The sequence below is a fragment of the Natrix helvetica genome (genome assembly GCF_964273705.1).
Source record: "Natrix helvetica genome assembly, chromosome: Z".
Classification (NCBI taxonomy): Eukaryota; Metazoa; Chordata; class Lepidosauria; order Squamata; family Natricidae; genus Natrix; species Natrix helvetica.
Window position 1 is genome coordinate 123,472,319 of NC_138554.1, and position 24,931 is coordinate 123,497,249.

The window sequence follows — 24,931 nt, forward strand, 5'->3', positions numbered from 1 at the left end:
GTGCTAGAAGGGGGGGGAGGAGGAGAAAGGAGAAGTTTCTCTTCTCAGAAATGTCTTCTCAGTGGAGCTGCTGCAGCCTGCCTGCCCCTTTCTGACATTTCTAAGAAGAGAAACTTCTCCTTTCTCCTCCTTCTCCCTGCCCATTCCCTTCTAGCACTGATGATGTTACCTAGGCATTTTTTGCATCGGGTGAGCCCAGGATCCTTGCAAGGGGAATGGGACCACGTGTGAAGGCGGCCAGCCTCAGATCAGTGCAGCTGCGGTCCCCTTCATGTTGGCTTAGGAAGGAAGGGAATGGGACCACGTGTGCAGGGGAAGGGGATCGCGGCTCTGCTAATCTGAGGCTGTGCGCTGAAGAGCCACCTGCACACGTGGTGCCATTCCCCTTGCAAGGATCCCAGGCTCGCCCGATGCAAAAAATGCTTAGGTAACATCATCAGTGCTAGAAGGGGGGTGGGGGGAAGGAGGAGAAAGGAGAAGTTTCTCTTCTCAGAAATGTCTTCTCAGTGGAGCTGCGGCAGCCTGCCTGCCCCTTTCTGACATTTCTGAGAAGAGAAACTTCTCCGTTTGGGCTGCGCCCATGCGATCGGAGCAACCACGTGGTTTGATGACGTCACCAGCCTCACCAGTCATAAACCTCACTGCACGTCACTGATTCTGACACTCTTCTAAACTATTTTTAGCTCAAATTTATTAAAGCTAAACAATTGTAATTTATGAATACATCTAGATTTGTAAAACAGCATATTCCATTCATCTATAATTTCCATTCAACTATAATATTATTTGGCAAATCCTTATGCAGCGTACATCAAAATACATATAATATAACTTCATTTGCTTTCATTTCATGTACAACTACTCAATTTAACACATTATTTTCAAAGCCTCTTTGAAATAGTTTGTTTTCATCAGATGTTTTTATTACCCAATTTTGTAACAGGGATGATGCAGTGTGCAGTCTGGGCTCTCCTTGGCTGAATATCGATATTAGCTTCAGGTTTTTTTTTAATACAGTGAAATCTAGATTGCATATTAATGGATGAGTACTTATATGCAATCACATGCGACATGTATAACCATACATTTATATAAACTTAGCTACAGAAGACATGATCAGGATGCAGTCAACTTCTTAGAAGAGTGCATTTTTACCTTTTTGCAATAAGCATATTGTTATTCAAATAATGAAAATCTCTATATGAAAATCTTTGTATCATTTATATAGAAATTTTATTTACATATAGTTAATTCCAATACATTTGTAATTTATGCATTTTTTCATTAAACTGTTTTAAGAATGTATGGTCAGCTTTTCTTTTGCAATCAGAAACTAAGCTATGTTTCTCATCCCAATCTTTGGAATTTTCAGTGAGCTAAACAGTTATCTTGGCATATCTGAATGACAACTCTTACTCCCAATGCAGCAATAAAAATTAATTTTTAAACATGAGAAACATCTCAAAAGCAGCTTGTCAGATATCACAGGGAGGAAAGTGTTACTTTTTCTACCTCTTAAATTCTACTACAGCTTTTCAGCTTCTTTCTGCAAGGAATATTTAAACATTTTCCCAGTCTTCTTGTAATTCAAATGTAGTTCATTTTCTAATCATCCTGTCTCACCCTTTCTTTGTGCCATTTGCTTAGTTCTCCTGCTTAACTTTCTTTCCAAAGAAGGGCTTTTCCAGATAAACTGATTTGTGCCTCATTCTAATCCTTTCCAGCCAGCACACTTTACAATGTAGTTTTTAAATTATATTGCAGTCACTGTAAATGGAAGCCACAAAAGAAGGAAGAATCTAGAAAATGATCAAATTGACTTCTCATTATTTGTTCAATGATTTTCTCTTTCTCTCAGCACTGCTTGAATTATCCAATTTCCACTTATTGTGTTAAAAATGAGCAAATCCAATAGTAATCGTTTATATGTCATAATGGATTCTTTCGAGATGTATTCTCAAGTACAGAACTTTAACTATCAATGTTACACGTAATGGTTAGGAAAAGATACTGATTTCATAAGTTGATTTTATATTTTGGCACTCATGTGTCTTCCATTCATTAGAAAATAAAAGATATCATTATAAATGTCTCAAATTCTCCAAAGCATTCAATTTTGAAAACAGTTCTGCAAAATTTTACTGGCAACCTCTTTTCACATGATCTTTATTCACTAAGATTAAAGACGTATTTGCAGACCCATAATGCAAAGATCTAGCTTTTTGGACAAGCCTTTAAAGCTGGAAAGGTAGAACAAAGACTTGAAGAAGATGATCAGCAGCCAAATTGGTAAACTCAGCTACGTCAATAACAAGTATATTATCGGAAGACTTAAAAGCCCTTATTAGTGTCAGTCAGAAATAAGGTGTGGCTTTGTGCAACTAAAGGGACAGAGTCCACATTATCTCTCTTAAAAATATTCAACTAAACAAAGGCAGGTCTTCCCATAAGATTGGAAGAACTCTGAATGCAGTTTGAAGCAAGTCCCGTATGTATAGATTTTTTGCTTTTACTTACCTAAGAGGAAGCTGACATACAGTTCTCAGTGAAGTTACGGTATAGAAATTACAAAAAATAATTGTGTATGCATCATGTGCTCACAAGCTTCTGATTTCTATTGAGACTTGTCACAACACCAAACTTTATTTCGGCCATTTCAACATAAGAACATTTTAACAAATCATCAGCGTTATCAGAATCCTGATCAACATTAGGGAAAAAGTCATTATGGGGGAAAAAATCTATGTAGTCACTGGGAGCTAACTTTTATGATGCACAATTAATCACATAATCAAAAAAAGATATATGTGATGCGTCAAGTGGTGTCAACCCAATGTGTTGTGAAAATTATTTTCTTCATGGTCAAAACAAAACAGGAATATTTGCCTCCTTAGCCAAGAGAAACATGACACATGCATTTGAATGAATAACATTTGAACCTGTATCCAAATGTTAATATAATTATTAGTCCCACAGTCAGCCAGGTGCTTAGATTGGAATTCACCACAGATATAATTATGTAGATACGTAGACTTTCTGTTCACACATGTTCAGGACTTCTAAGGCATTCAGGACATCTTGTTGATCCAGCCAAGAACAGATCCACTATAGATTTCTGTAAATCAGAAGTCCCCAACCCCCGGTCTCCAGACCAGTTGGGAACCGGGCTGTGCAAGTAGCAGACAAGTGCACAAAGCTCCATTTGGAGATGAAGTGGATTAGGTTGTGAACAACAAACTATCCTCTTCCTTACCCTAACCCTGCCATTACCTCTGCTGGTCCGTGGAGTCAGAAAGGTTGGGGACCACTGCTGTATATTACATTTCATTGTATTAACTGGTTCTTCAGATGAGACTTGTCTAGTGTGGCTTCATCTGTTTTATAACTCCCATTTTGTTCAACCACACAAGGCCTACAACATGACAAGATAATGCCTCAGTGGTATTTATTCTAATAAATGACTCATATTTTGTTCATGGTGATCTGTATTAAATCTGGTCCTCCAGGTGCAGTCATCACTATTGTAACAGTCCACTTTGCTACTAGTTATTCTATTGCTTTCTGCCCTTCCACCTTTCCAGACCTAGAGTTTTCTTTAGCAATAGCAATGGCACTTAGACTTATATACCGCTTTAAAATACTTCACAGCCCTCTCTAAGCGGTTTACAGGGTCAACGTATTGCCCCCAACAATTTGGATCCTCATTTTACCCACCTCAGAAGGATGGAAGGCTGAGTCAACCTTGAACCTGGTGAGATTCGAACTGCCAAATTGCAGGCAGCCAGCAGTCACCAGAATTAACCTGCAGTACTAGACTCTGATCACTGAGCCACTGTGGCTAAATCTTAGAAAGCTAAATCTTTGCATAATGTGTCCAACATAAGATAATTTTAGACAGCTCATTTGTACCTAAATTGAGAACTCTGGGTTGATTTTTCTAAGTGTCCATGTCTTCTTCAACACCAAAGTTCAGACCTATCAAGACTTTTTTTTCTCAATTTAAGTCTTAATATTTTAAGTATTAAATAGTTTTTTAAAAAATTAACTTACTCTAACGAATAGGTGATGTTATCCAAACCTGCATCTGCATGACCCACTGGTTCTACTCTGCTCTCCTCTTCTTCTGTACCATCATCATCCTAGTAATAGCAAAAGAGATAACCATATTTAAGCACAGGTGATGTGTAAGGATACTCACACAATTTTGATACTTAATTAATAAAATATTTTGCATCTTAAATAGCATACAGATTTTCTTTGGGTTACACAGTATTTGGGACTGGAATGGCTAAGGTGTTGGCTAGAAACCAGCAAGTGTTGAGTTCTAGTCCCACCTTAGACGTGAAAACTGGCTGGGTGTTGGCCCAGACACTCCTTTCACTAACCCCAAATCACCTAAAGGTTTGTTATCGTGTGGACAATAGCAGGTGGAAAGAGTATTGGTAAGGTTTTGTTGTTTGTCAATTACACTTGGCCAACAAAGAATTCTATTCATGAAACAAAAAGGTAGGATATTTTTTTAAAAAATGCACTTATATAACACAAAATCACATAACTGCATGGCTTAGCAACAGTAATTCTAATATATATATATCACTTTAAATAGCCTCTGATGTTGTTGGCACAAAGTACAATATCTCAATCTCTACTCCAGATTGCACAATATTAGCAGGCTGAAGTACCTAACTACTTTTCAAAGCCTGCCTTAAAGAGACAACATTCAAATAGAATGCAAATAAGGTATGTGCCAGATCTGACATTTACAAGAACAAGTGAAATCGGATAGTAAACATCTGATTTGATGAACATTCAAAGCTTTCTTTCGTGAATTACACAGCATATTGCAACTCCTAAACAGAGTTGGTGTTTCCTCTTCCAGTATCCACAAGTACAGTGCTAATGACTATCAGAGATCCTTGACCAGTGTATGTGCCCAGGATTTTATGCAAGAAAAAAACCCTAACAGACATTTGAAAGGAAGCATAAGGTCACGAAAGAGACAGAATTAGTACAATTGCTCTGTTTACAAATTCACTTACTCTAATACACAAAGGTTTAAAACACATAACCATATTTTTTAAAAAATTAAAGCTACTTGCATGATAAATATCAAAAATACTAATATTTTAACCACCTGATACATAGCAATTGTGGAGGGTTTAATCTTAGTAGGTAAACTCAGATTTTTGTCAACTTTTTGGTCTAACCTACATTACTGGGATTCCTGATAGGCTTATATCCAAATATTAACCAGTAGTGACTTGCCTAATTTCCAATCCCCAAATGGGTAAAAAGGAACCAACTGCACAATTTCAGAGAAGCATGAATGTCTTTAAATGCTCATTTGTATGAATACTTTGTCTACTGTCCTACAATCAGCAGTTTAAATTCAGATTTGCTGAAGCATCAATCAGTAAAATGATAAGTACTGGATGATGGGTTATGAATTCAGACAAAACAGAATCAATAATGTGAATTATTAATGAGATATTAAAACAAAGCCAAGACATTTGGTATGTCCAAGTGGTATTTCCTCTGAGGGCCTGGAAATCTTACGAGTTCTTACTACAAACTATACTGTAGACCAAACTGCTAAATGAAAGAACAGTGTGTGAACCAAATACATACATACATGCATGCACACACGCACACACACACACACACACACACATGACTCAGAAACTGCAATTGGATTTATTTGTAAATATCAGCAAAATTTAGCATTTATAAGTTATTCAACTGCATATATGTGCCTATACTTAATTTATTTTATTCTGTATAAATTTATATAAACTCTTGCAGCAAGATGGATAAAATAACATTAATTAATAAACAAAAATAAATATATATTACCTTCTCATTACACCCCTACACAAATGCACTACCATCAAAATATTCCCCAAATATGAAAAATTATAATAACTAAAATGTTTAATTGCATTAAAATGTGATGCCCGGTGCACAACTGAAGAAGAAAGGTTTAATTCTTATAGAAGATCTTCCAAGTATTCAATTAGCCAAATACAGAATTAGCCAAGAATTTTTAATGAAATATGCAGGCTTAATTATGAATGAAAGAACTAAAATGTATTTTTGAATGAATTAATCTAATCTATCCTTAGACTGGTAACAGTTCACACTTCAGTGAGCACTGATAATGGAAGAACCATAGATGAATTTGGGAGAAAAATGTATGACAGTCTGAATTAATGTGACTCAAGGAAAAAATATTCTTTTAGGTTACATAATTGTAATGGTACAGAAAAAGTTATTGGATCATCTGGAAATTCAGAAATTAGTAAGACTAGTAACTACTGCTTAGAAAAAAAATCTTTTTGCTTCAAATAGAAGACTAAAATATCATTCTACTCAAACATTACCATGTCAAAATAAATATAAATTTAGAACAAAACAAGCAAAAATATGTACAAGAGTGTGCCCCTGTCCAACATGTTAAATATAAATGACTGTTCTTGTTAGATGTAAATGAGTATTTGTCAGGGAACTGAGCTGCAAGTGTCTAAATGAAGTCAGACACATTGACATATGTAGTATTATATAAATAAATACATTTCACATTTATATTTAAAGCAGACAAGATAGTAACACAGTAACACCATGAGGTAAATCTTCAGTTTACAGAGTATACAGAAGAAGAAAAAGGCAGCGGAAAGGGGAAACTCCTCCTCTACACCCACTGCAACCAATCATATAGAAGCCAACAATCTCCGTCCAATCAACTACAACTGTATGTTCTGGACCATTGTACACTTTCTTGTTCCAGCTATTAAAATTAATATTCTAACAATATTGAATCATTTAAGAGAAATATAAAAGTAGGTTGAAAGCAGGGGAACTGGGTTACCAAAAATCAAACAAACCTATACATAGTAAAATAAGAACTGGTGGAGTCAAGAATGAATGGGTCTTGAATATCTGTGGATTATATACAAAAGCATCTAATCAGGAGAAAAGAAGCATGCAAAAGAAGGACATCGTATGGACACAATGGGTAGCCTAGGATACAATCCTGGAATGTGCACAGTGAGCATGACAGTGGCAGGAAAACCTAGGGCAGGTCCATGGGTGAAAGTGGACGCTGTATGGGGAAGTGCTGTTAGGGGTAACACAGCGGAATTGGAGGAAGTGCTCTTGGAAAACTACAATGTAGGTTTCATGGAGGAGGAGAGGCAAGTCCATTGCTAGCAGAGCTTATCCTGTGTTCACTCTTGGTACAGCTTTCTTCATGAAAAGCCTCATGAACACCAGCAGCCTCACCCTCACCCATGTCAGGATAGGAGGAAGATGATGAAATTCAGCTACAGCAATGTGGGGTACCCAGGTGCAGGGCAACCGAAAGGGCAGATGTAGACAGGTGGGAATTGAATCAAAGGCAAGTATTTCAGAACAGAAGTATGAGGTCCTCACCTAACAATGCAGTCTTAGCCTAGCAATCGGAACTACTGGAATTACCATTTCTAACAGTGTGGTCTTGTGATAGAATGGAATGGAATGGAATGGGGAAAAAAAGAAAAAGAAAAAGAAAAGAAAAAAAAAGAAAAGAAAAAGAAAAACAGAGTTGGAAGGGGCCTTGGAGGTCCTGAAGGGTTGGACTAGGCAGGAAACCCTACACCACTTCAGACAAATGTGTCAAATGCCCCCCCTTCCCCCCACAAATTTACTATTACCTCTAAGGGAATAGTATACTTTTCGCTTTCATATGGTAATCTAAGTCTAAAAAATTATGTCTCTCAATTATGACACTTAGAGTAAGATAAGCTTCTAAACTTCACTGGAGTATTGGTACCATGATACTATAATCAACAGATACATCCCTTAAAAAACATTTTAATAGTGCCATAATCAGCAACTCTTTTCTTTTCCATATAACACAGATTTTCATTTACATAGAACCAAACATAGATTAATTTGGACACCTGCACAGGGAAGTAACTTAGAATTCTCATTTACTAAAAAAAGTAACTAGCTTTGAAAGTATCTACATCAAGCAATTATTGCCTCGGAGTTCTTCTTAAATTAAAAAGCCCACCTGTTATAGAAATAAATTAGAAATGCTATATTTTATTTACAGGCGGGAAAAAGTTTGAGAATAAACTATTTAGCAAATTTAGCCAAAACGCTTTGTATAAGAGTAATTTTTATAAAACATTTAATACCATTTACCTTACCTATGTATGTTATTAAAAAGTCTAGATTACTAATGTTATAGATTATGAGAAGCATCATTTTTTAAAAATTTTTATTAAAGATTATAGTATTTGGACATACAGTACCAGACTGGGGAAACTGACAAATATCCACATAACTGCACATAAATGAAAGCATATTTAATAATGAATTACTATAGATAAAATATTGCTCCGTACTGATTAAAGCTCTTTGGAATTCCATTTTCTAAATCATTAAGAGTATTTACCTCATGAATATCTTTTCTCTATGTAATCACAATTGGACTATGCCTTATCTGTGTATCTGAATATACTTCAATGGATTTCCTGTAATCTTCACTTTAGGATTACTGGCTAAAACTACTCAGAGAAGCAATCTTCAAACATAAAAGAAAAGATATGCAACAACACTTTTGGAAACAACTCAGTCACACTTCCAGGAAAAGCTATTTTTTTCTATTTCTGTGGCAGGACACTCTTCTGCCAGCTAAGCTTTCCAGGCTTTAAATATGAGGGCTTCTCCCTGTGTAATATCCATGAGCTTCCTTATGACTGCCAATTTCTTCCTTATCTTTCTAGATTAAGTAAACCATCTGTTCTTTTTATCCAGATTTGAGATGGATAGCAGATGAAGCATGATTTCTAGTTCTGCTTTTTAAAGATATCAGTAATAGAGGAGACTGGAACACACAATAAAAGGATTAAATATGAAAACTCAACGCAAGGTGCTGATGACAAAGCCATGTTTTGTGAATACAATGAATTCACCATATTTGAAATATCACAAAAACCAGTGCAATAAAACAGGATGTATCTTATTTTTCCTCTATCATGGCTATTTTGAACATCATTCAAAATCCTGATTTAATGTAAAGCTCACAAGGAAGAATAAACTACATAGAGTTTCAATTTCTCTTTAGGACATGAATGATAAACTGGTGATTTTGCATATATTATTACATGTTAAATCCTAAGCAACCTGGGTAGCATAGACGATTGTGAGAAATTATGGAACTTGAGTGCTATCCCAACAATAATCAGGAGGGTCACAAATTGAACCAACAGATCTTATGTGAGTTTGAGGAGGATGGTCAAATTCTGATTCCATTTTTATTGACAGTGATTTGTTAAGATTAAACTACAGTTAGCATTAATAAATAATCCTGAACACTATTCTGGTCCCTACAACACAGAAAATCTGGTTTAATAATTTCCCATCCTCATTCCCTTTGGTGGGTTTTAGGCAAGGCTGAAAAATCACAAAAAATCAATATTATACAAATCATACTGATTACTGAGTTGTTATTTTTTAATATTTCACATTATGTGTTGTTTAAATATCTTGCTATTTTAAATGTTAGATGCATGCCAATTTTATGTAATAACAGAACTCTTCAAAAATATAGGCAAGTTCAGTTTTTAGAACAGGACAGTACAAGACTAGATAAGAATAAGGGATTGTGAGACTGGCTGGGCAACTGTCACAGAAAGTTGAAAATAAAGATCATATAGCTGCAGAGGTAGCCCAACAGCAGACAAAAACACTGAAGCAGCCACAACCTCCCTAAATTTTATTTCATCAGGAGTCAGGGTACAGCATGGAAACATGATGTAGGTTAGCCCATTTGTCATACCTTGAATCAAAAATGGCTACCTTATGAGGCACCATTTCAAGTGAGTAAAGATCATGACGACAGTTTTAGCAGTATATAGAAGTATGATGGTGTGTGTGGGTATGTGCACTATTGTGGGTGTGAGAAAGAGATGGGTGGAGAGGGAGTTAAAACTGCAATCTAAGTAAATATTTTTTTTAAAAAGCGCATTGCTTCTCTTGGTATAATTAAAAGCCATAAATAATGTTACATACCATTTATTTTTATATTTTGCTTTCAAACAAAATCATTTTTGACCATTACATGAACAAAACCAGTGTAAAAAAGATGAAGACTTTCAACACTGACCTCAGGTTATATGCAAGCACTTGATAATTAGCTACATTAGAACATGAAAAATAATTACTGTTTTGTTTTTATTATGGAGGAAAAGGTCAATTATGTCTTAGCAAAATATCTTGGTGTGGGAAATCTACTTGCAGACTAATTTATCATATATTAACAACCATCTGGATTGAATGTAGCATTAAAGGCTCCCAAAGTGTCTTTCCTAAGTAGAAAAGGGGGGGGAAAGATTTTCTTCTAGTGGAAACTGTATGTAAGATCATGATTAAGTTGTTAAAATCTTAGTGCTCTCTAAGCCTCTTTATTTTTTTTCTTGCAGATATTTCACTTCCAGCCTAGGGAAAATTATAGGTTCAAGTGGGAGTGAAGTTTGTTAGCTGTAGTGGTACCTTGATACTTGACTGCTTTGAAATTCATTAAATTTGAATTTTATATCTAATGTGTTTTGACATGAAAATTTTGTCCAGGTAGTCTTCAGAATAATTCATTTATTTATTTCAGATAGTCATTGTTTGTTTGATACTCAAAGCATAAGCTAGAACTTCTTAGTGTCGACTGCCTTGTGACTTACTACATTATTCCTTATGGGAAAAAATTGTTTGATACTCATCCATTTTGGTTATCATTTCACTTCAATTAACAATGATTACAGACATACCACTGTATTTATGTATGATAGTTTATCCCACCAGCCATGATTGTGTATTATTTCTTTCTTTGTTTCTTTATTTTATTATTTTATATAGCTGCTCAACTAGCAAGGATATGTCAGGATGGGTAACAAAAAGGTTTGAAAAAACTATAGTAGCAAATAACAACCAAAGACAGAGACAAACATATCATGGAAACCAATGTGGGTTTAATTAACCTCTCAAACTCTTGGAAAAATAACAAGACATTGACCTTTATTGCTTCTTTCATTGCTTCTGTTTATTTGGTGTTGCTTCCTGCTTACCTAGGTGTCAGTTTTCATCACTTACCTATTAACCAACACCCAAAGAGGAAAGAGGAATCAGTCCTAGGTAAGCAAAAACAACTAAGGAAGAAATAATGTTCCATTCAAAGAGTATCAAGGAAAAAAACAATGCTTCAATCAAGGTTTCTAGAACAAGCAACCATATAGAAATAATTAGAAAATTTCCTTCTACACTCATAATTATTGATGATGTTATCTAATCTGGTAATGAAACAACTGCAAGGAACAAAATAACATTAGAGAACATCAAGATCTATTTTTCTTCTTCTACCCTTAAGGTGTTTCAAATTATACTCTCCATTCAGCTTATAATATGGAATCTACATGTAAATGAAACAATTAAAATATTTTTTTCATTAATTAAAGGAGAATTGATTCTTCCAGAATATTTGAATAGATGAATATATGGATAGAATATTTGAATATTTCAAATATTTATATAGAGTATATAATACTTATATATTATGAAAATAATAGTATTAATAATGTGAGTGATAAATATTAATAAAATACTATGGATATTTGGATGGAAACTACTCAAGGAGAGAACCAATCTAGAACTAAAGAGAAATTTCCTGACAGATAGAACAATTAATCTATGGAACAACTTGTCTCCAGAAGTTGTGGGTGCTGCACTATTGGAGGTTTATAAGAAGACATTGAATAACCATTTGTCTGAAATGATAGGGTTTCCTGCTTGACCAGAGGGTTGGATTCGAAGACCTCTAAGGTCTCTTCAAACTCTGTTATTCTGTTATTTATTTTATAGAAATAAATTCCGATGAATTAACACTCTGTTTTCATTTCAAACTTCTTAATGCCTTTAATTTTCTAGTGAAAAGTGGTCAACTGCTAGTATCAGACTATTTCTGAAAATAAAGACATTTCTTCTCTACGTGCCTTCTCTACAACCCCGAACAAGTAGAAATGGGGGGTGGGGCTGGGAATCTTGCTCCTATAATTGCAGTCACTTCCACTACTTCCTGAGCAGCCTTAAAAATATTTAACTAGCTACAATAAGCCAAAGATACCTCAGTATCCAACCATCCCCACTCTTTGAGGTATTCTGAGATAATCCTTGCCTGGGGATGAGCACTAACTGGAAAATTAGGATCCTTTCCTGCCAAATCCCCCGGGTTGTCAACAAGTTATTCTGGGCCTCTTTAGTTCGGACCTAGAGGGATGAAGAGGAAATCCTTGCCCCAAATTGGGTCAGGCTAACTATACAAAAAAGGAAGATAAGCAAGACTGAGGCAGTGTATTGCTCAGCTAAGCTGAGGTCAGGGCTAGAAACTGATGATCAACTCTAGAATTTATGAAAGGTGACAAAAAATAGTCACCTAATTAAACGTATAGAAAAGGTAGTCCTCAACTTACAACCAAAATTGAGCCCAAAATTTCTGTTAAGTAAGGAATGTATTAAGTGATTTTGCCCCATTTTATGACTTTTCTTAATTGAATTTTTGCCATTGTTAAGTGAATCTAGTCTCCCCATTGACTTTGCTTGTCAGAAGGTTACAAAAAATGAACTGGGACACTGCAACTGTCACAAATTTCTGTCAGAAAAAAAACTGATCATAAACTAATGCACATTAAAATTATTATTAAAAGGCAATACTGTAAATGTTAAAGTCTTCCTTGACTTTCCTTCTGCTGTGTCCCATAACTTATCAATGATTGTCCACACAAATGTTAGCATTTTAGAAATTGGGATGCATCCTGAAGTTGCTTTCAAGTTTGTCTCATATTGTTTTAGATCGCTACTTTCATGTTTATCTGTCTGTATGAATGTGTTTTAAAAATGCAATATTTACTAGTTGCTCAATGACCCGTCTTCCCATTAGTGTCAGAAAAAAATGTTTCAAGGCAAATTGAAACCTTCTACTTTATTTGAGTAAACCAAAAGTAAAACCAGAAGAGCTTGTGGTTTGTTTTGCACCAGTTTAAAAATTACAAGAGATGGATGAAAGAAAGTGTGTATTAAGTACACAAGTGTAACAACATGTTGTCCCAGATTATTCATGCCCATGTGCATGCTAGTCATATCAATGCATATTATGAGGTATTACATTATATTACATATAATATATAATATAATATAATATACACATAATATAAACATTCCTGCAACCTGTTCTTTCTATTTAAAGCATAAAAACACATAAATATAAGGAGTAACCTTGCCAACTGCAGGTCAGATTTGTATAACACTTAGGGCTGCCTTTGAAGTCTGAAATCTTAATTGATACAAAATTCACATGCCTGTTCCTTGTGATGTTTCAGAGAGCCTACATTGTGACAGAGCCGAGGTTGAGACAGCGGAGCATGTCCTTCTATTTTGCCCTATCTATAGCGCGGACAGATCTAGGTTACTGTCTCTTCCTGAAATCGTCCGTCCTGGACCTGATGGCTGTGATTTGTTTGTGCATTGCCTTGGGGATGTGTCCTCGTACATCACCTCTCAGGTTTCCAGGTTTTTCTTGAGAGCTGTGACCATTAGAGGAGAGAGCTGTAACTTTCCTTAGTTGGGCTTTTGGTGACTGGCTGCTGTGTCTCTTTTGTAGAGGTCGTGTTTTGGTCTGTGACTGTAAATAAAGTATTATTATACATAGTTCCTACAGTACGTATGCTTTAGTCAGAGTTTAGAACAACTCAAAGAAGTAGTACAAGAGTGGATATGGAAGTTGTGGAGAGACCTGGCTCTAGAATTGCCAAGAGTCAAACTCGACCGTATGGATTATGTCATCACCATCATCATCAAATCATCTGCTTCCTTTCCCAGCTCACACAGCTCTACAGATAGGTGTGAATTCCAGGATTAAAGTATTTGATTTAAGGAGTTCATGTAAGATGCTAAATATATCCCAGACTTAAATACAATCAACATATTGTTGACAAGAGGTTTAAGACAAACAAGTGCTGTTGGGCCAAAAGAACGTAAGTCTTCATAAGTCAGTTTGGTCAAATGCAGATGCTTCTCAACTTAGGACAGGTCATTTAGTGACTGGTTAAAGTTCCCACAGGGGACTTAGAGGGTACTTATGACCCGGATTCGACATTCCGACAGTCAGGAGACCTCGGCACATGACCACACTTCAGGCGCTCAGCAATCTAGTCACATGTATGACCATTTGCAATGTCCTGAAATCACATGAGCACGTTTTATGACACTTTTGCTGAAAACAGGAAGTTACTTCTCATTTTCAGCAAAAGCCAGCATTGATTTACTGGGTATGGATTTACTTAATAACCACTGTGATTTGCTTAACAACAAAGAAAGAAGGTCATAAAATTGGGTCAGTGACATCACCATTATGTATGTGTACATTGAATAAATAAGAATTCTGTTAAGTATCACATTGCTAAATATGGCTACAGCAAATTTAGAAAATGAAAATGTTTGCAGATTCATATTCTCTTAATTTCTGTTGTGCTTCACATAAATATTATTTGTCTGGATTTATATTGTTTACATATGAAATTTAACATTAACTAAGGGTGCATCAAGTCAATACAAGGTAGACTGCATATAATTTTCTGCAGCTGTCAGCATTCTATTTTATATATTGGAATCCTATTTTATATATTTTATAAATATAGATTCTCCTCCCAATGCAGACAGAATATGCTATGACTCAGAGAAAAAGATGTTCAACTATGTACAAAACACTTCAGAACACAATTGTAATGGATGCCCTAGAAATTTAAGTCAGATGACGAGGAAAAGCCAATAGGAACTTTGGGGCGGGGCACAGAGGAGAGCATCTGGAAGACATGGGGGGACTCTGAACAAGGTGTGGTTAGGTAAGAGGAGGAGGAGAGGCTAGGGCTGGAGGAGCGACCAGGTGAATATCTGACTGATAAAGAGAGGGTAGAGACACAAGATCACCCAGAAGCAGAGAATGGAGAAGGGGTGCAGAGGAAGGAGAAGGAATTGCCTCCCCGACAGATCCCAGAGCACACAGGCCGACAGGAAGGAGGCACATTGGAGGTTGGTGAGGCTACTCTCAAGAATGCAACCTTGCCTCTCCTAATGGGCTGCACTGGCTGGCAGCGACTTAGTGTCAGCCTCTGTTTTGCTATTTGCTTTTGGCTGCCATTGAAACGGGGCAGGGATCCCTGGTATTTGGGAGGGGAAGTTTAAGTACAGGAGAGATTGTAAAAAGGGAGTTTTGGTCTCACCGTCTACTGTGCATGCTGGAGATTAGTGCTTGGTGTCAGTCAAGGCCAACCGTCCTACATACCAACCTGATGATGCTCCTTGAAGATGGAACTCACATGACACCTAAGGGATTTGCAGATTGGACACTGGGATGAGGGTTACCAGGGTGAGGGGGTTTGGTCACATATTGATATGTATGATTTTGCGCGCTTTTGCCTCATATCTTACTTTGCTTAGCTGCTATCTTTTCATAACCAGTAAAAGTACTCTTAATTCTGCAAAATGGAGTTAAGTGGTTTCTTTCTTAGTTGCTGATGGAGGCCGGCTTGACACTTAGCCTGGTGCAAGGAGCAAGCAAAGCTAGAAAAAAGCTCATCTGTTTCGTGACGTGTGTTTGAGAGCCATTGTGACTCTTCACCTTTGAACTTACTTAAGCCTTGACCCTGCAACTCGACTTTCGACTTAGACTTGGGTTTTGTGATATGTGCTGAGACCATGGACTTGGTTTAGGACTCGGAACCTAGTGCGTGACTTTATACACTTGCTATGTGTTCTCAGACTTGAGAATTGAACTCATTGGATTTTGCACTGATTGCTACATGAGGTGAATATTGGGGAATATTATTTGGGAATGATGAAACATCAAAAAGACTTAAAACCCCATAAGTAGGACAGCACAATAATTAAGATTACTAGTAAAAGTCAAATTGTCCTGTTAAAAATACCGTGTCACATTAAAAGAACAGATTGATAAAATTAATGGTAATTTTTTCAGAGTCAGATATATTTTAATTCGGATTCTTGGAAAACCGGCAACTAAACTTACTAAAGGCCAATAAAATGAAAATAATAAATAAAATTAAATAGTTTTCCTGTCCAAGTTTAATTTTAAACAGCATTCAATTAATTCTTATTGGGGTGGGGGTGGGAGGGTGAAAGAATGAAGCAGCACACATTTTATAAAGTGGACCAAGAAGTAACAATATTAAGATTTAGTTGCAGCTCCAGCTACAAAAGAACATTGAGCAATTCTTGCCAATATTAAAAAACATAAAATTGTATTACCACTAGTATGGTAAACTTACTAATAAAGCTCAACTAACATGAACATAAATATATTAAGTTTAATAGATATTTAGCAAAAACCATTTGCCTCAGGCAACTATTATCCTGAGGTCAGAAGCAGATAAGGTAGTGACATTTCATTTGCGGGGTGGGGAAGGATGAGGGTTTTAGAGAAATAAAAACAAATTAAGGGGCTTAGACTGCTTAATCCAGATTATACAAAAGTTTGTTTGTGGCAATTTTTGCAGAATAGAAATAGAGTATGTGTAAATTTGTTCTTATTGTTTTGCATTTTTTGCACAAGAGACAGACTCAATTAAAGGCAACATGGCCTTTAAGATTATGAAGCTAAATTCTTAAACAGAGAAAAGAGAGCTACCAAAGAAAGGCAAAGTAAATATCAGAAGGTCTCTAGAGCAGAGGTGTCAAACTCGATTTTATTGAGGGCTACATCCGGGTTGTGTTTGACCTTGGAGGACTGAGTGGCCATGGCCAGGGTGGGCGGAGCCAGCTCAAGCTCACTCATGTTAAGGGCACCTGTGGTGGCCCAAGTGCTCAGCCAGCAAACACGAGCTCTGTTTTGGCTGTGACGGCCTCTTGGAACACTCTGCCGGCAAAAATTGAGCATGGGAGGGCCGCCTGCCACCCTCACCAAGCTCTATTTTTGGCTGTAATGGCCTTCTGTAATCCTTTGACAGCGAAAACAGAGCTCAAATGGGCCACACGCTGCCCTCCTGAGCTCCATTTTTGCTGTTTCCCGGGTGGCCCCATGGGCCAGATCTAAGCACCCCGTGGGCTGAATCCATCCCCCAGGCCTTGAGTTTGACACCCCTGCTCTAGAGGATGTTAAGACGTTCTAAATGGCTATATTTGTGCATTTACTGGCATATGATAGATGCTGTGAAGAGGCTTCACAATATTGCTTGGCATCAAACAATGTCCTTCACCCTTTCTTCAATCATCAGGTTCTTCAATAAGATAATATTTGTGGTTTTTTTACATTTAAAAATAATATCTGAAACAGAAATAACAACTTCCAGCATTTACTCTAAGTGTAACTTTTTTTTTCAAAGAAAATACCAGAATAGCAATAGCATTTAGACTTATATACCGCTGTACAGTTCTTTACAGCCCTCTCTAAGCAGTTTACAGAGTCAGCATATTGCCCCAACAATTTGGGTCCCCATTTTCGCATCTTGGAAGGATAGATTTGAACAGCTGAAATGTTATTAAAAACTACAAGCACATCCAAAGTATTACAAGGAACAACTTTCTAATCATATTTCACATTCATATCATTTTTCACAACCCCACTCTCTCCCTCTCCCTCTCTCTCTCCTCCTCCTCCCTCCCATTCCCTCCCTCTAGTCTTTCATCTCTGCTGCATATAAGGTTGCAAAATGAAATATAAAAAAATTTGCCACTGATCTTTTTTCTAGCCTTCACTGTTCTATAAAAGTGGCAGAAAAAACAATTTAAGGATAGATCCCAAACTAATAAAGCCATTAGTAAAATAGGTAACTGCATAATATTCAAAATCTGCAACATCATGAATTTCCAATCAGTATGATAGTTCTTCAGCTACCTTTTCGCCCTACTTGAATATGGAAAGGATTCAATACAGCATCATTTACATGAAAGTTTATACTATGATGCTCTTACTTGATTTTGATGAATGTCTCTAATCACTGTATAAAATCTGTATGCCTAAAAAAGTGCCATATATAAACAATGCTAAACATGAAGGCAAATGAGTATATTTTCATTTTTAAAACTCATAGTAACCAGGTATAAAAGCAGTTAGAGAATAGACTTTAAAAGAATTGGCAAAAAGAGGCTATGTATAATTCTGATCAAATGAAACATTTAAAGTTTTGACTACCAGGAAAGAGTTGTACCAGAAGTTGGGAGTGGAAGAAAGATTACTGGAATAATATTAGAATTCATGCTCAGGCATGCAAAAGGTTCAATGAAACTTGCATCACATTTCTATTTGTATATGAAACGCCACTATTTTTATAATGCAATCTTCTAGTGGAATATCACAAAAAAAATGACTGATAAAAATAAAACAGCCTCCTAAAAATATTAATGAAATGTTAGAACAGACTCAAATTCTCATCACGTTTTTGCAAAGTGATACATATGAAAATAGCTTTAAAGCACTAACCATAACTTTTCGCTCTTTTCCCCTCCTAACTCCAACATTATTTTTCTTGGACTTTGAACAAAAATGTATCCCACTTTGGGAAAGTTTCAGGTCATTAACACAAACTTTATCCCATGCTTCATGAGAAAATTACCGCATTAAGTCTGTTTGTGATTATAAAAACAAATTTCTCATGAAAATTGGTCCCTCTGGAGCATTAAATACTAAATAAGTTAGAAAGGCCAGAATGCCTTTCATGTGATCAGAATAGTATTTACTGCTAATTTTTTTCATAATAATTCTTCCTTAAGCTTTTATATTAAGATAGGTATTTCTTTTTAATGTAAAACTTACAAAAGTATTAATACTGTGCTTTAGGTGGAACAATTAATAGGTAGAATTAGGCACTTGCATAACATTTGAAATGTGAACCTTTTTACTTTCAAATTCTAATTTTTCAAGTAGGAAGCAGACTGTTTCAATCATTTTAGGAAGCTTCCTTCAAAACGGCTCCAAAATATTCATAGGAGCTGTTGTTTTAATTATTTCATATTTAAAATAGGATGTTTCACATTCAAGATGTTTCGAATTCAAAATGATTTTCAGAGTCCCAGATTAAATCCATTTACTGTTCTGTAATTTAAAGACAAAGAATACAAAAAAAAAGACAACATTAAAAAATCTACCAAATTTGTTTCAATTATCAGGAGGTTACTATACCTCAACTTATGGCCATAACTGAGACCAGAAATTCCACTGCTAAAGCAAAGCAGTTTTGAAGTAAGTCATGTCTATGTTTATAATTATATTATTATTATTATTATTATTATTATTATTATTATTATTATTATTATTATTATTATTATTATTATTATTATTATTATTATTATTATTACCACAGTTATTAAATGCATCACTGTAATTGTTATATGAATCAGTTGATTGTTAAGCCAATTAAGCTTCCTGCACTGACTTTGCTTGCTGGGAAAGTCACAAATAATGATCACATGATCTTTGCTCCCATCATAAATACATCCCAATTCCTAAGCTCCCAAATTTTGATCATGTGACTGGTAGGTGCTGTGACACAGTGGTGGGTTCTGGATCCCGTTGCAACCAATACAGTGCAATGGGGCTGGGCGCCCACCATGTGCATGCACACAGCATGCGCACAGTGCACGCATGCGTACCCATTGCCCGTGATGCTCTAGCTGCTCGGCAGAGCACCACACAGGTGTCGTTTGTTCCTTTCATGTGCACACATGCCCCGATTGGCTCAAATAGCAGTAAAAAGAGCAGTCGGGCCCTCCGGAGCACCGTACCGGAAAGGTACCTGTGCTCCCAGCAGGCCCTGGTACGCCAGTACCGGGAATACTGGTCATATCTCACCACTGCTGTGACAGTCCTAAATGCAAGGATCAGTTATAAGCCCCATTTTTTCAGTGCCATCAAATGGTTGCAAAAGAAAATGTCAGTGCACAAGCAAGGGACAACCTGTATACTGGAAGCAACAACCAAAGCACTTATCAAATATAGGAGATATATTTCATTTCATGTTTATTTCAATATAAAATAAAAACTGTGTAACTTACTCTTAAGGAGATCTTTGCATAAAATGCTTGAAACTCTTTTTTAAAAGTTTATATTCTGAAGGATACAAATTATTTTCTTATTAACATTTATGTTTTTTATATTTAGCCAGGAAATATTTATGACATTTATGAGCATCTATGTTTTTTTTTTTAAGTCAAGTTTGTATCCTGCTTTCCCACAAAAACAGCATATAAAGTACCTTAGAAAACACTTTTAATCTAAAAATACATACAGGTAATCATTGACTCACAACCACAAAATTTCTATTGCTAAGCAAGGCAGTTAGTAAGTGAGTTTTGCCTCATTTTATGACATTTTTTTGCCACAGTTGCTAAGCAAATCACTGTTTAGTTAAACTAATCCTGCTGTTACTCCAATATGGCTTTGCTTGTCGAAAGTTGGCTGGGAAGGTTACAAAATGATGATCACATCAACCTGGGACAATACGATTGTCATAAATACATGGCAGTTGCTAAGTGCCTGACTTTTAATCATGTGGCTATGGGGATGCTGCAACACTGTGCGAAAACTGGTCATAAATCAGTTTTTTAAGTGCTGTTGAAACTTAGAACAGCCACTAATCAAATAGTTGTAGGTCAAGGACTACCCATACATGAAAAAGAATGGGAAAGTTCCTAATAAGTTAAAAATAATCTCAAACATAAATTTAGTTTATTAATAAAAACCTGTGGTACTGAGGAAGTTTTCTTTCATTTTTCCATCAAAACATACCCATAACAATGCTGATACTGAAAGGAAAATCATTCCTACAATCTTAAAACCAAGAAGACTGTATGGAAGCATGTCCTTTTCCATATAATGTTAGTAAGTTCTAAATAATTTCCAAATAATGTTAGTAAGTGTGAGTAAAGTTCTACATTTAGGCAAGAAAAACTAAATGCACAGGTAGATTATAGGTATAATGTTCAATAGTAGTAACTGTGAGAGGAATCTTGAAGTCCTAGTGGACAACCATTTAAATATGAGCCAGCAGTGTGCAGCAGCTGCAAAAAAAACCAACACAGTTCTAGGCTACATAACAAAGGGATAGAATCAAGATCACGTGAAGTGTTAATACCACTTTATAATGCCTAAGGCCACACTTGGAATACTGCATTCAGTTTTGGTCACCACGATATAGAAAAGATGTGGAGACTCTAGAAAGAGTGCAGAGAAGAGCAACAAAGATGATTAGGGGACTGGAGACTAAAACATATGAAGAACGGTTGCAGGAACTGGATATGTCTAGTTTAATGAAAAGAAGGACTAGGGGAGACATGATAGCAGTGTTCCAATATCTCAGGGGTTGCCACAAAGAAGAGGGAGTCAAACTATTCTCCAAGGCACCTGAGGGCAGAACAAGAAGCAATGAGTGGAAACTAATCAAAGAGAGAAGCAACTTAGAACTGAGGAGAAATTTCCTGACAGTTAGAACAATTAATCAATGGAACAGCTTGCCTCCAGAAGTTGTGAATGCCCCAACACTGGAAGCCTTTAAGAAGATGTTGGATAGCCATTTGTCTGAAACAGTATAGGTTTTCCTGCCTAGGCAGGGGGTTGGACTAGAAGACCTCCACGGTCCCTACCAACGCTGCTATTGTATTGTATAGTAGAGGCAAGAATGCTGAAGTTTCCAGCTTTCACAATCCAGTGCTAGAATAGAAATATCTAATTTCCAGATTGTGGAAGAGCTCCAATTTTCTTCTTGCAGAAAGAATGGCTTAAAATGTGTTTTATAATACTAATACTGCCACTGACAAACTGAAAGAAAATTAAACCACTCTACACTGTGAAATTTAATATCTGCGATCAAAGAAACTATTTGTGCTTTTTTTTTTTTTTTTTTTTTGAAAAAAAGAGTGAAATAAAAGGTGACACATAAAATCCATTTGCAGGTTTTAATATGACAGGCCTGATAGAGATTTGGCTATTTATTTTCTCTTGGATACATTACCAAGCTCTACGTATCAGATGAAAGCAGAGTGAGCTTTCCAAGGTTTTTATTTTGTGGGATTCCACACCCACCTTCTTTAATAACTCTGTTGGTCCTTTAATCTCTTTGGAACTTTGTGATTTCAATCACTGCTTTAGAATGAATTATAGTGTAGTTGCCGAAAATGGAAATACACTGCCAACAAGTGCTTTCACAATTAAGAAAGTAAAAAAAATGTTTACCAGCAGGCTTGCTGCTGATAATCACAAGCTGCTTCAGATAGCTGCCAACAAATCTGCAGCATCTTTTAAAGGAACATTCTTAATCAGGCGCCCTCCTGATGACTTTCAAGTTCCAGAATTCCTAGTAGATTTTTCTACAGACTGCTTCATAATGTTGAGAGATCCACTATATCTACAGGTTATCCGGTGAAAGCAAGAAATCTAAATTTTCTTCATATATTTGTATCCCCTACCTCCAAGATCAGCACTCTCTGTTCCTGTACTTCAGATATGGAGTGCTCTCTGAGCTTGGTTGTTTTCTTGCAGACATGTTATTACCCAACTACAGGAGTGGGATTCAGTCGGTTCGGACCAGTTCAGGAGAAACGGTATCTCCGACCATTAGCTGAGAGCGAATCGGTTCTCTCAGACAATCAGGTGTGCCCACCCGCTCGCCCCTGCACCTTACTTACCTATATCCCATCAGCTGATTAGCATGGCAGAGCACTTTGCCACACCTCAGTTGTGTTACTCCCCAAGAAGTAACATGGAAGGTATGTTTTGATAAAACTGTGCATGTGATCGCGTGATCACTGAACCAGTTGTTAAACTGACAGGATCCCACCACTGCCCAACTAGGTAACAGCAACAATGCTAGTAAGGAGCAGAGTTGGCTTTCTGTTTATATTCTAATGGTTTGCCCTGTCAGTGTGGGAGGTTCTTTGGTTGGACAGTTTATTGTTAGCTTGTTTGACAACTGCTTGTTTGGGGTATTGCTTACTTCTTGATTGTTGGCCTGATGTTAATCTTGGATTAATCCGCATCTGGATGTTGATTGCTGATGGGGAGTACTTTTGGTCATTTTGTTCCCTTTTTGGCTTATTTGTTGTCTCTTTTGCACAATGTGTAGGTATTGATTTTGACTATGTGTCTATTGATGGCTAATTTGTGAGTGTGCCAAGCTTCTAGAAATTCTCTAACATTTTTGGACTTGGCTTGGTCTAGGATGGTCACAGTTTCTCTGTGTCAACTCTGAACTACAAATATTTTCCATTATTGGCTTCAGGGTATATTATAAAAATAGGAAAATGTTAATCTACAGTGGAAGGTAGAAAGTGTGCCTAAAGAGTTCTTTTCTTTTTTTAAAAAAAAAGAGGTTTTCTAAGAAAAAGCAAGTAATTTTTAACAAAAAATATTGTGATCTCTTCTTCCTTCTGAATATTTCCAACCAGTTGTATGTTTTCTGACTAATAAACATTCTCAAGGGATGTAGCTAATAGGGAATTATTTTCTGAATATAATTATTACATTTCTTATATTATGATTAGCCTGAAATTTAAGAACCACCCAAACATCATATTAATTCTTTCATTTATTTTACAGTCACTTATTTAGAATGGCTTCTTCTCTTTTCCAAATGATCCTGTCCTTTCTATATGTTTCTTAATTCACTTTATCTGTGGGCTAAATCAAGGACAAGTAACTTTACCATCCAGATGTTGTGTAATTCACCCCAACTAATATAACCAACATTAAGGGACTAAAAAGTTAATACTTTCAAAACTTCTAGGCAAAAACAGTGGATTACCATGAGAAGGGGGGGACATGTTGACAAACATGCATGTGTTGTGGCCTCTTGACCACCGGCCCCTCCAGCAGCCGAATCAGAGGAGGAGAAGACATGGGAGTCAAGATCGGCATCAGGGCAACCCAAGAGCTTTGAGAGGGAATGGAGCTGTCACAGAGAGAGAGAGACAGACAGACAGACAGAGCCTGGACCATCGGTCAACCGCCAGATGAAGAGCCAACAACCCCCAGGTCTGGAGATGGTTGATGAAGACAAGGAGGAACATCTGGGTCCAGTGCCTGATGTGCGGCTGTGCAGAAGGCAGAGGAGAGGAGAGCAGTGGAAAGCTATGGTCCGATCTGGGGAAGGAAGAGCCACTGCTACTAATAAAGACCAATCTTAGCTCTGGGGATAAAAGGAAGGGGGCAGAGATGAATAGATGTGGCAGACAACTATTCATCTTCCGGATGGACTGACAGACTTGGTAGCCTGTAAGAGAAACTTTTTGTCGGGCTGCCAGCATTCCTAATAAAGGAATCGACTGAGTTCACGTCAGAGCATTTGTCATGTTTAGGGAGCTCGGTCAGAACAGCATGATTACATTTTATCACCATTGTCATAGTTTACATGCAAGTGTGCTATTGTGATATTTCAATGACATGACCTGTTCATTATTACTGCAGCTGCTACTGTTTATTTTAGCCTGGTTTATCTAAAATTTCTAAATTTTATTCCTAGCCACAGATAGTCTTACCAGATTGATCCTCATATGCTATTAATAAGGGTTCGGGTTGTGGTACTCACCATCATTATGCAGTTATTAATAAGATAAAAATGAGCTCTCCCATATAGCTTATGCCCATAAAATCTATGTAGTTGTACAAGATAAGACCTTAAATTCTCATCTGTAAGATCTCTGGATAACATTTTCTGTGTGTGGCACAGATCATTATCATTTTCTATTGTAGTGGAAGCAATGGGTTGCTAACCACTAAGACATTCCACAGAAAATTCTGGATGTTTGTGATGATGTCAAAGATTCCCAATGACTTTTGCCAATGATCATCTACTGTTTAATCTACTTATTCTAAGCTTCTCAAAAAATCAAGGAACCTGTA

The 24,931-nt window shown here is 36.5% G+C and overlaps 1 protein-coding gene across 12 annotated transcripts in view; it reads right to left on the bottom strand.

The window, feature by feature from the left end:
* Positions 1-24,931, bottom strand: part of PARD3 (par-3 family cell polarity regulator) — a 648,562-nt gene that overhangs the window by 281,890 nt on the left and 341,741 nt on the right. For all 12 annotated transcript variants that reach the window (XM_081971096.1, XM_081971094.1, XM_081971102.1 and 9 more), the window contains exon 6: positions 4,051-4,139. In XM_081971096.1, coding sequence (XP_081827222.1) covers positions 4,051-4,139 — 89 coding nt within the window. The remainder of the gene's footprint in view (positions 1-4,050; positions 4,140-24,931) is intronic.